At 41.7% G+C, this 14417-nt stretch overlaps 1 protein-coding gene across 1 annotated transcript in view; it reads left to right on the forward strand.

Annotated features, from left to right (window-relative positions):
• The window catches only part of TM9SF2 (transmembrane 9 superfamily member 2), a 69890-nt gene that overhangs the window by 38161 nt on the left and 17312 nt on the right, over nt 1-14417 (forward strand). Inside the window, exons 8-13 of the mRNA XM_048854163.2 lie at nt 1046-1125; nt 1227-1335; nt 9592-9724; nt 10008-10127; nt 12534-12591; nt 13236-13395. Of these exons, the coding sequence (XP_048710120.1) occupies nt 1046-1125; nt 1227-1335; nt 9592-9724; nt 10008-10127; nt 12534-12591; nt 13236-13395 (660 nt within the window). The remainder of the gene's footprint in view (nt 1-1045; nt 1126-1226; nt 1336-9591; nt 9725-10007; nt 10128-12533; nt 12592-13235; nt 13396-14417) is intronic.

A 14417-nucleotide genomic window follows, 5' to 3' on the forward strand; every position in this document is an offset into this window, starting at 1 on the left:
GCCTATTGTTTTCACGAATGGCTCTTCCTAGTGAGACATCTAGACTGATTGCATTCTGCCTAGTGGGCTTTCCCCAGTTGTAAACAAATTTGCAATAGATGCCTAGACAATATTACTAACTTCGGATACCAAAATGATATGTGCATACAAATAGGATAATCATATTCAGTAAATCATAACCTTTCCAATGATATATCAGATGCCTTATTTAGTATAAAATACATCATAATTGTGCCATAATCATAACAACATCTTTATACAAATATGGGGACATAATACCACATCACTTCTCTTCTTTGTTCTCCCACCTTCTGTTACTGCCGGCTGTGCCCCTTCTTCATTCTCCAACTCAGTAAACCTGTTCCTGAGCTCTGTTTCTCCTTCACTTTGCTTGGTTCTCATAGTTACATGCTTTCACTAGCAACTTTCCTTACCCAGCAGTCTCCCCTCAGAGTTCTTCAGTCCAGCTTGCATCTGCAAGTCTTGACTTTTTTTTTTCTCTTCAGCCTTCTCCCTCACCTGCTCGAATCCCCTTCAAAACTCAATCACCGGCATCTCTAAAACTCAGGTCTTCTCTTCCATCAGCTCTGTCAGGTGGCACTTCATACAAACAAAGCTTTTTTCAGGTACCTGCTCCAGGATCATGTTCATCCCGCAGCTTCCACGTCTGGTCATCTTCATTTTCTCTTCCATTGCTTGGGTCACTACCACTGCTGCCTCTGTGTCTGTCCTAGCCTTCCCACTTAATGTCCTCTCAAGGGGGAAACAAAGGAAAAAAACCAAACAAAACCCAAGCAACAAAACCTTGAATAGAAAAACAGGTGACTTTGTACTCGGAGCTATAAATTGAAGGTTGTATTGGTTATGGCTTGTTAGATAATTTATATAGCAACCTATGTTTTATATAGTTCTTTTCAAAAAGTGAAACTCTTTGATCCCCTGAGGACCTTATGGTGCTAAACATTCAATCAAAATGTTCAGATGAAGTTTATTAGGAAACACATTTGTTTTCTGTGTACAAACTTACATAATGTTTCATTTTCAGGAAGAAGAAAAGATAAAATGGGCATCCAGATGGGATTACATTTTGGAATCTATGCCACACACCCATATTCAATGGTTTAGGTGAGTAGAAAGTTTTAGCCTTCAAATGCTATATACTGGACCGTTTTTTAGGAGCACTAGATGTTGGGTTTTGACAGAGGATTTTTTTTTCTTTTATGTAGCATCATGAATTCCCTGGTGATTGTCCTTTTCCTATCTGGGATGGTAGCTATGATCATGTTAAGGACACTGCATAAAGACATTGCAAGATATAATCAAATGGATTCCACTGTAAGTCTGGCCTTTCTAAAAATCACTATTCTATGGCGGGGGTAGGATGTAAATTTTTAGAGCTTGAATTTCTTCTATTGAGTGTGTAACTGCTGTGTTAATACCTGTCATTCTTGAATTCATGTGTTAGCTAGTGTTCTTCTAGGATTCTTATGTGTGTATAAGACTTTAAATAACATAGGCTCAGTCTTGAGGAATCATTTGCTGTTATAGCATTTGAGATTGGGGTTGGAACTTCCACTGCTCCAAGATACAATCTTGTAGATGAAAGTTAGGCCCTTCTCTGAGAGACTGCAGCTTGTTTGAGTCATGTTGCCTTCCTTGTAAATCTTATTTCTTCTTCTAGTGCTATTCCCTATGTATATTTCACACATGGGTATGCCTGCATGACGTGCTGAGTCTGGAAGTTTTTCCAAGTAGTATCCGTTGACCCACACATGCACAGTATCTTTCCTCATGTTTCCAACCGAAAGTATAAGGGACCATGGTGACACCAATCCAGTTACCTCTTACTGCCATGTGACCTGAGTTGGAACCCTGTCCTCATTCACTCTTCTTATCTGTATCCCCTATACAGTGGTGTCAGCAGTGCACCTTTAAGTATGAGCCATGGAGCAGAGCCATCAGCACTGAAGCCCTAGGACTCGGGTTACAGGGCACCCCATGAGAGCAAGGGAGACCCTTGTAGGCATAAGGGCAGATCCCTACAGTGCCAGATTGGGTGAGATGTCGCATATGGATTCCACAGAACTGGTGTCAAAGGTCCCCCGGCTGGAGAGTAAGGCCAAGGAGAAAAGGGATCTCATGATACCAGGGCACAAACAGGTTAATTCCATCCACTAACATGGGCCTGGATGTACCATCAGTACTACCTCAAATATATGGAGACTGGTCAGCTTCAATGGTCACACCGTGTCCCTCCAGTGTCTTGATGGGAACCCTGCAGACTGTGGCCATATGGAGACTTTTCTGGCATCAGAAGAGGTCTTCCTCCCTTTCCCGCAGTCTCCGCTTCTGTAGGGCCCAGTGGTTCTCAGGGAGGTTCCTACCCTGAAAGATGAACCACTGTTGCAGGAGAGGCCCCTTGCCTATCCATCGGGCACGGGCCTCTTGGTACTGACAGTACCACTGTTTCCAAAGACATAATCATCGTACTCGGAGGAGTCAGAGGAAATAGCCCCACTGATGTCTACGGTACAGTACAGGGTTGCTGCAGCTGTCTGTCTGGGCTCCCATCTGCCTGGCTGTGACACCACCCCCTCCCCCGTAGTGATGCCTGGTATTGCTTCCTGTGGGGACCACTGTATCCAATGGATCCCTCTTTTGGACATACTGGGCCCCTGGGACCATTATAGCAGGTGCCTGGCATCATTGCAAGAGTCCTACTGCGCTTCCTCTTCTTGCCAGCCAGTTCCATTGGTGTACGAGGAGGAAGCTGTTGAGCTGGTAATGCTGGTTCCAGCCAGAGCTGCCTCATCACTGGATAATGCTGTCATTCTCTTGCCATCCCGCCAGCCAAACGAGCACTGGCGCTATCAAGATCTACTCCAGTGGGTGGCTGGTTACTGCAAATTTCATTGGAGAAGGTACGGGACCCTCAACACCATCTCCAGGACATCTTACAGCCACAGGGATCATACAGGGTGGCCCTTCCCATAAATGAGGCCATACTGGAACTGACCAGAGCAGTTTGGCACACACCCGCATTGTATGTCCCAACCGTGAAGCAAGACGAGGGACTCTATATTTTGTGCTGGCCAAAGGGTCCAATTTCATCTTCACTCACCCTGTCCCTAATACACTGGTGGTGCAAGCAGCTGTAGAGAGGGCTCAGCAATACCCACAGAAGTTCCAACCAGATAAAGGGTTGGAGAGGCTGGATCTCCTGGACAGGAAGGTCTTCTCCTCCACAGGCCTTTATATAGCAAACTACCAGGTATTTAACTTTAATACCTACACCTGGCTGGTGGAGTTTCAGACAAACTTCCTGGGGAAGATCAGGTCCAGTTCCAGTCCCAGTCCTTGGTGGACGAGAGGAGGCTGGTGGCAAAGGTGGCTCTCCAGGTTGCAGTGGATACTGCGGTGATACTGTATCCCAGTCGTTGGCCACAAAGCTAGTCCTGCTCAGAGATTCTTGGTTCCTCTCTTGGGAAACCCAATGACTGGTCCAGATTACTATTCAGGACCTCTCTTTCAACAAGGCCAATCTGGTCAGTGACCGAATGGATCAGTCTCTGAATTCCCTAAGGACTCGAGATCCACCCTGTGGTTCTTGGGGATCTACACTCCAGCCCAGGGCCGTCCTCAGGATTTATGAGGCCCTATGCAGTATTAAACTGGTATCCCTATGCCCAATGGCAGCCCAGCCTCGCATGTGTGTGTTAGATAAGGGTGGTCTTTTGAAGGATTTATTTAAAAAAATCCTTGCACAGATTTTTAGATGCACAATCTGAGTATTGATCTTTAGCCTTAAATGCTTGGATCTTCAGACAGTTTTTTAGAGATGTACTTTTATAATCTTCAGTAACATACTAATGACATATTTTTAAAGCAAATTTTAAACTAAGGTCCTGTAGACTAGCATGTTCTGAGTAAATATTACAATAATGCACAACTATTTTTGTCAGTAAAGTCAGAAACTGACAGTATATACTTGGGGGTTAGCAAATGACTGTTAAATGGTTTCATTACCACTTGAATGGCTCTTCAACAGTTTGTGTTGTGCTAATAGGTCTGGTAGGCTGGAAGGCTTTTTCACTTTTAAGTTCTAAATCCCCTCAGAGGAAGGCTCACCAGGCTGCAGCAGCCAGCTGTGGTGGGAGCCTGCAGGAAGGGTCAGAACAGGGATAGGAAGAGGCAAGAGGGTGGACACTAAGACCCAAGGGTGCCCCAAATTTTTGGGTGCCCTACACAGTCGTGTATGCGTAAGGATGGCCCTGCTCTGACCCCCCCAGAGAAAACAACATAAAAAACCAGCTCTTCAGACTGTGGTCATCTTCCTCCTTATCCCTCCTACTACCAAAGTCCACTGGAACCTCCTTGCAAGTGACCAGGATCCCAGAGAGCCTGTTTCCCAGCTCCAACCGCAACCATATCTTCCATGCACTCACAGCCACTGGCCGAAAGCCACTTTTCACATATAGTCAGAGACCCAGGCACCACCACCAATGCCATCTACTTTGCCACACATTATCTTTGGCGACCGCTTCACCACCTTTGCTCACAGTTGGAGCAGGATCACCATGGACAGTTGGATTCTGGAGATTATCTATCACAGTTACTCCATAGAGTTCCTTTCCTCCTCACAATCCTTCCTCCCTTCCCCAGGAACCCTTCCAACCCATTGATTCTTCAACAGAAGCAGACTCCCTACTCCTCGGAGGTGTGATAGACTCCTGCCTCAATAACAGGGAGGAGGGTTCTACTCCCCATATTTCCTCATCTTAGGGGAGAGGCCTATCTTGGACCTTTGACAGCTCAATATTTTCATCAGGAAGCTGAAATTCAGGATAATTACAGTGGCATCCATATTCCCCTTCCTTCAGAAGGGAGTGTGGTATGCATCTTTCATGTCTAGAACTGCAAATTTTCCATGTAGACATTCAGCCATCACGAGGAAGTTCCTATGGTTCAGAATTGGACAGCAGCACTACCAGTTTCGTGTCCTCCCCTTTGGTATTGCAACAGCACTAAGGACTGTCATAAAGCTGTTTGTGGTAATAGTGACCCAGATGCGATGTAAGGGACATACAGTGTTCCCACACTGGATGACTGGCTTCTGGTAGGACAATCCCAACAAGAAGTTGTCTTCACAATAGTCTCTTCAATGCCTCCTTTGGCTACTTAGGTGTTTGCATAAATGAAGAAAAGTCCATTTTGTTGTCCACACAGACAACTACATTTCATGGGAGTAAGGCTTGACTCTGTGGACAGATTTTATACTATGGGCATCCTGATCGCTTTCATTACCCGTAAGCCCCGCACTGTGGTGTGTCAATTCCTTTCCCTCTGGGGCCATATGGCCGCATGCACCTATGTGTCACCTTTCTCCAAGCTTCAGCTGCGATGCCTACAGTTCAGGCTCCATTTGACTTACAGGCCAACCAGTGACTTCGATTCCAGAATCACCATTCTCTTAAGAATTCTCACTTCTCTTGCTTGGTAGTCCAACTTGACCAAGGTCATGGTGAGGACCCCATTCAGCCCTTCCATACCGAGGGCCACTTCAGTGACAGATGCCCCCCTTACAGTATGTGGTGCCCACTTGGACCGCCACAGAGCCCAAGATACATGGATCACACGGGAAGCCAAGCTGCACATAAATGTCCTGGAGCTCAGAGCAGTCCACCTAGCCCTCAAGGCTTTCCTTCCTTCTCGTATGTTCCCTCCACGTGCAAATCCTATTGGACACTATCACTATGGTGGTGTGTGTGTGTGTGTGTATATATATATATATATAAACAAGGAAGAGCGATATTTCATCCTCTCTGCTTGAAGTCAGTCAGATTGTGGAACTGGTGTGTTAGAAATCTGGTTACCATACAGCCCTCATACCTCCCAGGTACTCAGAACAGACTGTGCAGAAGTCTGCATAGACAACAAATGGGAAATACACAACACAACATCTTTGTGCAGTGGTGTACTGTCCTATGAGATCTTTGTGTCCCAGACAGTTTCCCATGTGCTGCTCCAGGGGGCCATAGGCAGCAACTTCCAGGGCATATTATCCTGCTTCCCTGGATGGCCAAGCTCTGTTATGCCTTTTCCCCCCCATTCCCCTCATACCTCTAATTCTCAGGAAGATTTGCCAAGACAGAGCCTCCATCATCCTTCTAGCACCCTGTTGGCCCTGACAGTGTTGGTTCTCTGATCTCCTATGGCTGTCTGCATGCCTACCCATCAGCATCCGCCCATTCCCCAATTTTCTAACACAAGACCACAGGAGGCTCAGGCAGGCCAACCTGACCTCACTCTGCCTCATGGTCTGGTATTTGGATGGGTGTTGGACATAGAAAACTTCTGCTCTGTCTAGGTCCAGGAGATCCTTAACCAAAGCAGGAAGGAGTCAACTGGAACACGGTACCAGGCTAACTGGTGCCACTTCTCAGCTTGGGTGCACTGCCACCATCATTCCCTTACCATGGTTCCAATTATTCTCTAATATCTTCTTGCCTTAAAAACATTGGGTTTAGCCCTGAGCTCTCTTTGTGTACCCCCAGCAGCACCTTCCCCTGGCAGAGGAACACTCATTTTAATGCACCCAGTAACAGTTTGCTTTATAAAGGGCTTGATCAGGACCTTCCCAACAGTCATAAAACCCATGCCCCACTGGGATCTTCACCTCGTCATGTCAACTTTCACAGACCCGCCCTTTGAACCTATGGCACCATGTGCCATGACCTACCTCTGTGGTGTTCTTAGTAGATATCACTTTGTCCAGAAGGGTCAGTGAGTTTGCAGCCATGATGGCAGGCCCTCCTTACACAGTATTCCACAAGGAGAAGGTCTCCCTCCAGCTACATCCCAAATTCCTCCCCAAAATTAGCTGATATGGAACTCAGACAATCAATTCACTTGCCTGTATTTTTTCCCAAAACCTCATGCCTCTCCTGGGTACAAGAAATTGCACTCCCTTGACATCAGACATGCCCTGGCGTTCTACCTGTAGGAAACCAAACCCATTAGAAAGTCTCCAAGAGTCTTTGTCACCATAGCTGAAAGATCGAGGGGCCAAGCCATATTCTCATAGAGAATTGCTAAGTGGGTCTCAGGATGCATTCTAGAATGCTATAAGAGAGCAAACCTTTGCCCTCCTGGGAGTGTTACAGTTCATTCCATGCAAGCACAAGCAGCCTCCATGGTATCCTTATTTGACGTCCCGCTTCAAAACATTTGTAAAGCTGCAACTTGGCAATCTGTGTATACACTTTCGGCACATTACACCGTGACTCAAGTGAGAGCTGTGAATGCAACAGTAGGAATGGCTGTATTACAAATAGCTCTGCTGCCAGCCTCCGCACCTAACTCCACACTGATCACTGCTTGCAAGTCACCCATGTGTGGAATACACATAGGAACTAGCACTTGAAGAGGCTGTTACTTACTGTAACTGGAGGCTCTTTAAGATGTGTGGTCCCTGTCTGTATTCCACTACCCACCATACTTTCCATCTGCTTTGGTTACAATGCTCTAAGAAGAGGAATTGGAGTGGTGTCAACTTGCACGGCCTCTTATTCCCTTTGTTGGGAACACAAGGGAAGATAATGTGCATGGGCGGGTCAACGGCCACTTCTTGAAAAAACTTTCGGATTCATGCGCATAATCCCCATGTGTGCCCACCCAGATAAGAACTACACCTGTTGCAGGACCTTCAGTTACAATAAGTAACCTCCTCTTTTATGTAGGTGTCAGAGGACTGTTACCTTTGGACTCTTCCCTTTTGAATGATACGTTTTTCTTTTCATGTTGCTGTGCACAACTTTTTTAACCAAATAGCATATTTCCAGTCCAAATAATTCAATAACTCTATGGAAAACCATTAATTGGTAAAAACATTACTATAAAGAGTGTATATACTACCAAAAAAGTACAGAAATTAAATTTATTTTGAGATGCTTATATTTAAGATTAATTTACATAATTTGCTCTTGTTTTTAGGAATTTGCCTATTAAAAATTTTAGATTAATTTTTAATCAAGGAGACATTTTCTCAACTTTGAAAGAAAATATAAGATGCAACTCTTAAGCTAGACGACAGCGATATTTAAAACTTTTAATTCTCCAGTCATCAAGGGCCAGAGTCTAATATTAAATATGACACTAGTCATGATGGCACTTTAGCAGATTGAAATCTAAATGATATACCAGTTTGCTGCCTTGGCTATGTAATTTTTTAAACAGACTAATAACCTTTTTGTGATTTCAGATACGATAGCCAGCTCACTGAACTCATTTCAGTTGAGATGGATCAACCTCGACTCCATTAATGAGGGTGGAAGAACAAAATAACTGAACTATTTTAAAAAGAAAAGAGAGGTCCTAGGAAAATAGACTTCAGTAAAGCATAAATATTTAGAAAATCTTGCCCTGTTGTGTCCTTGTCTGTTTTTGCTGTAGCTGAAGTTTCTTGGTTTTACATGCTTTTGCCAGATCCCTAACATTTTTTTTTCCAATATTGCTGCTGAAAATCTGGCTCAAAGACATTCCACTGTTGTAAATTATGTAAAATGTTGTCTCTTTGGGGTTTAACACACTTGAAGTTTATTTGCAGAATTGCTGCCTCTTATTACAATATTGCAATTCTAGGGGAACTGCATTTCAAAGCCTCTCATGATTTGGACCAAACTTGTAAAATTTGCCTTTTTCAAAATGGCTGCTCATTTCCATTACTATAAGGGCTGGAGTAGCAATGGGTCTTCAGTCACAATGAACATCACTTGCACGTTGCAGAAAGGATACCTGTGGTAACGATGACTGCTGTCTACCATTATTTCCAATGGAACTGAAGCTAGACTGCCTTCAGCAAGGATGGCTGCTTTTCTGCTCTATTTTGGAACTTGGTATTGGGGAATGTAGAGGAACACAGTGTAAAGATTGTAGGTAGGGGAAGGAAGTGGCAAGAATGGGGGCAAGTGAATGCAGAGTGAAGAATAAAAGCTGTGTGCTGAAGCCTGCAGGGAGAATGTGAATGGGGATGGAGACTAGGGTCCTAATCCTGCAGTTTGGCTACAATAAATCTGTTCATGTGAATGCAGCTGTGAGATTGGGGCCTCAGTGGGGCAGGAAGGAAACACAATATTGATGTGTGCGGTTGGAGATATGGTAGAATGTCATCTGTCCCCAACCCAGTGGTAAGAAAAATTTCCTCCCAGGTAACTAAGGGGAAGGAGTGCATTTTTTAAGGTTGAATTTTGAACCTGAAATGATGCATACAATTTAGTTAGGGGTGAATGACTTCCCCCTAAATAGTCAAATCAAAGGGCAGATGGAAAAACTATATAATCTTTTTTTAATCTTTCTCTTTTAGGTTGCACGTGACTTTTTGAAGGGGGTCTGACCTATGACTTTTGAATGCCCGCACATGTTCACACTGTATTTGTTTTTTGTGTTAGCACTAACTAGTACAAATTTACTATGTATTAATAGCTTATGTTTCTTAGGTATCAAATACAATTTAGACAATTAAATATTTTTTTAACCAAATAGCATTTTTGAAAGGGGATTTAATGCATTAAACTGGCTATATTTCCTTTTCAGGAAGATGCCCAGGAGGAATTTGGCTGGAAACTGGTTCATGGAGACATATTCCGGCCCCCAAGAAAAGGAATGCTACTCTCTGTTTTTCTAGGCTCTGGGACACAGATCTTAATTATGACTTTTGTTACTCTGTGTAAGTGGTGGGGAGTGGGGGGAGGAGTAAATTTCCCCCCAAAAAAACAAACAACCCCTTAACTTCTAATTGCATAAAACTAATTAAGTGGAGAAGAAAGAAACATTTCTAGATAACATTTAAAAAACTGGAATTGGAAAACCATCTGTATTTCCTGGTTGGTGTATACAGTCAATATGGACGCTAAGCTGTATAAAGTTACAGGAGATAAATTATACATTAGCTGTAGAAAACTCAGATATAATTTTAAGAACCTTCTAAAATTGTGCATCTGTGCTTGTAGTTTTTGCTTGCCTGGGATTTTTGTCACCTGCTAACCGAGGAGCATTGATGACCTGTGCTGTGGTCTTGTGGGTGCTGCTTGGAACTCCAGCAGGTTACGTTGCTGCAAGATTCTACAAATGTAAGTAAAAGTTACTTAAGGTGACAGGTCTTAAGTTCATTAGTTTAAATTATCATCACAGTAGTGGCTCTCCCCACCCCATATTGTTCGGTATCTCTTTCCCCTCAGGACAAAACAAAAAACAGAACATGAACATGGTTAGATTGTTCAGTGTTCTGAAGCCTGAGAGTAAGCTGCTTAAAAATATTCTCAAAGCAGGTATCCTGTGAGTCTTTTCATAATGTGAATTAATTTCACTTCTATACATTTACAGGAAGGAACACATTACATTTCTGTTAATACTCAGGTAGTGATTTCTGACAGTTTTATAATTTCATTATTTTCCATCATTACAAAATTACTGTAGTTGCTTTAATTTTGGGGGGGGAGGTGGTGATATGCATTTGAAAATAGAGTTTAGCTTATTCCCCTTTTCAGTTAATACCTGCCTTCTTCATCAGGGTGTGGCTTTAGGCAGGGAAATAAATGTCATAGGGTCTTTGCTGATTCTGGAGGTCCTCCCTCTGGTATTTTGGTGCCTTATGGTGGTGAGCTGGCCCTGTATCTCTCAACTGTCCTTGACTGGCCCATTCAAGTGCTGAAGGAAAGTAAATTAGTTCTTCCTCTGCCTTAGGGGAGACTTGCTGCAGGGCCAAGAATGCCATTCAATCCAAAGCTTTTCCTTACCTGCTTTATTTAGTTTAAGATACGACCTGCTTATGGCTGACTGGTGCTGAGTCTCTCCAGGCATGCTTTGGCTATTAACTCTGGTTTTAGGAAGGAATTTTCCCCCTGTTGCAGACTGGCCTTGGACTTCTGGGGCCTTTCATCTTCCCCAAACTGTTTTGGAGTTTGTACTGTGGAAATAGGGTTTCTCTTGTCTCATTTTGTTAGTTTGTAGGGTGGGTGTTCACTAGTGGTGGTGGTAAAATAATCATTTGCTAAACCCATTTCTGACTACAGGCTTGCAAGTTGGTTTGAAAGGGACTTGCAGAGTTGATTAGACTGTGGGGCTGATGCTTCATAGTTGAGAACAAATTGAGGGATCTTTTGTCCAAGTCCTGATTCCCCCTTCAAGAGAAGTGATTTGAGGGGTTATGGCATCAAACCTAATACCATGTCATTGGGGATGGAGACCGCTAATGGTAGTATCTCCTAATGGGTTTACTGGTGATGAGAATAACTTGTCAGCCAGTGTTTGGATACTGTACTGGACTAGCAAACTGTTAGGTGACTATTTGTTAATTCCAATTTATTCTGTCTGCGATTCTCATCAAATGATTCAATCAGCCATGTATCATGTGAACTAAAAGCTGTACATTTTTATTACAGTATTTGTGTGTGCATATATATTAGTGTAAATATGCAGAAATGTAGAGCTATATACAGTTTAAAAATATGAACTAGACATTGTTTAAATTAATTTAATTAGAAGACTTGAGCCCAAGCTGAGACTAGTTAGTGTTAATAGACACTACCAGTTCCTACCAAGATACTAAATAAGGATGGAAACTTAATTAGGACAATCTAATTGTAATAGTACCTGACTCGTGAAATAAAAAAACATTTATTATGATGATGATGACAAAGCTCAGATGAAATTGCCATCTTCGCTGAATTCAAACAAGAAGTTTGGCGCGTATAACTATAATTCTTATAAATTTGGCACACCTTTAAGTCCGTCTAAACCAAGCTGATTTAGTATTTGGATATCACTCTTTTCTTATTATTTCTAGGATTCATAAGGAGCACTAATGTTGGCTCTTTAATCATTATTGGTAAACTCTCTATCCAAAATTTTAAACTCCTCATTCTTTAAAAGATTCCTATCTATAAGTTTTGTTTGCATCAGTATGGTTGCAAATATGTAAAAATACCTTGAATCTGAATTTATATTGCTAGTTTATTTTAATCAAACTTTCATCTGAATGTTAAATAAGCTAGTGTAAACCTTGAGTGATCAGAAAGTTTAATTCTCTAAGATGACTTGAGTATGCTGCAAATCAAGCTCCCTTTTTAACATAGTAAATACACTATGGATGACTAAGCACCTAATTCTGCTTACCTTACTTATGTGAGCGTTTCTACTTCACATCAAGTTTGGCATTTAGCTTTGTAGGGCGGAGGGGAAAAATGTGTATATATAATATAATAAATTTGACCCCTACTTTATTTTCATTTTCAAGATGTAGTCTTAAATATTTCTTTTGATAGGAAGGTGTGTAATTGAGGAGCAAAGCAATAAAGCAAAATCAGTTTTCCATAACTAAATATTTTTAGTTTAATGCTTTAATCTTAATTTAGTAGAGTTGAAATAATGTTCTGCTGGCCTGCTTAAGTATAACTGTTAAATAATGTACTATTAAAATAAACTGTAATCTGTGCACTTAATGCATATTTTGATAGTTATCAAATATTTTAATACAGCTTTTGGTGGTGAGAAATGGAAAACAAATGTCCTGCTGACATCATTCCTTTGTCCTGGGTAAGTTAAATCTCTAAATGACTATTCATACTTGAATTAAATTTCTGACGTAACTAATTTTTAAAGCTTCAGTTATACCTATAAACCTACTACATCTTCTTTTCATGGCAGAAGATGCCACGTGAACAGCAAGGTGCATTTGACAAAGACAAATGTGCTAATTGCGCACACTATCTTTTTCTGTACATTTTGTTTTCTCTCACCATGTGAAAAGGTTGATTATGTAGTAGTAGTATGACAGTAGTAAGTTTTTGAACAGGCACACTTTTTTTCATGTATTTGTTTTTACTCTAGGCTGTTTCTCAGACCACACTGTAGTTGGTCTTATATGGTGTCATATATTGTACAACCCTTGTGTAAATTTTTTCTACTTAATCACAGCAAGCAGTCTTCCCTGAAGTGCAATTACGACAGGCATATATTTGAAACTGGTTAGTTGGAACGTCAGCTCCTGCTGGAGTTGAATCCCACTAGGCTACATAAGAAAGACTAGCTTGATCTCTTCATTTGATATTTTCTGTGTCAATTGATTTTAATGTATATTAACACTAAGATATTAATACAGTAATATGGTTTCAGTAATGTTAATACAAATATTATTGAGCATTTCTGTTTCTTTTTGAAGCATGTTGTATATTTTTCAGAATTGTGTTTGCGGATTTCTTTATCATGAACCTCATTCTTTGGGGAGAAGGATCTTCAGCAGCTATTCCCTTTGGAACTTTGGTTGCTATTTTGGCACTTTGGTTTTGCATATCTGTGCCATTGACATTTATTGGTGCCTACTTTGGTTTTAAGAAAAATGTAAGTGATTATGTGGGTGTAAACTGCATGTATTGTGGCTGTTGAGGTAACAGGATCCAAAAGTTCCATCGGGATATAAAACATGATCTACCTCCAGCCCTGTTCAGTTTCTTTAGCATGATCTTGAGATTCCACTGACAATTTCTCAAGTCCCTTTAGACATTTGATAATGAATAGGTCTCTCTTAGTTTCATGTTTAGTGTTAATTACTCTGATCAGTGCATTTGACTCCCGAGGCTTCTTTAGATTTAAGCAGTGATTTGGGGCATTCTGGGTGTTGATGGACCTCTCTATAATTCCTAGTGAGTTTTGTTGATTGAATCAGATATGAGGGTAACCACTTACTGGATTTCCTTAATTATTCTTTCCTTGCCTTCCTCAGATTCTGAAATGGAATTAAGAACCATGGGAAGAAAGCATGAGGCCTGTGATGGAATCTTTTTGTATTCCACTTCCCTAAGTGAGACACTATGGAAGGCCATTTCTCATGTGGCAAAGATAGATATCTTAAAAAGGAAGACTTCGTGGGCTATAGAGCATAATCATTTGTGTTGCCTTTATTTTTATGTGGATTTATGCAAAAATAAAAAAAAGAACTCCTATCCAAAACTGTTGGTGCCCTTGATGAGTTAGTTACAAGAACAAAAATTAAACTAAATACCACTCAACCACCCTGCAAAACTGTCCTCACCCTATGCAGACCTAATTCCTACAGGCCTTATTCTCAGTAGCTCCTACTACCATGGTCTCCTTGCAGCATGCCCTGAAAGTTGACCGAACAGGGCTATTTTAGATTGGAAAGAGCAGTTTATTCCAGAGCTGAGAGTTCCTCTCTCAAATCAAGGGGGTTCTCTTTCAGTGCCTGAGCTGATAAAAACTGTGGCAGTATGAGACTAGGAGAGTAGCAAGTTGCTACATCTTCATTAACAGTAATCTTTCAAGAAGTCTATTACCTATTTTTTTAGGGCTGTCAATCGCAATTAACTCACTTGATTAACTCAAAATTAATCAAATAAAAAATT

Source organism: Caretta caretta, chromosome 1, assembly GCF_965140235.1.
Source record: "Caretta caretta isolate rCarCar2 chromosome 1, rCarCar1.hap1, whole genome shotgun sequence".
NCBI classification, from domain to species: domain Eukaryota; kingdom Metazoa; phylum Chordata; order Testudines; family Cheloniidae; genus Caretta; species Caretta caretta.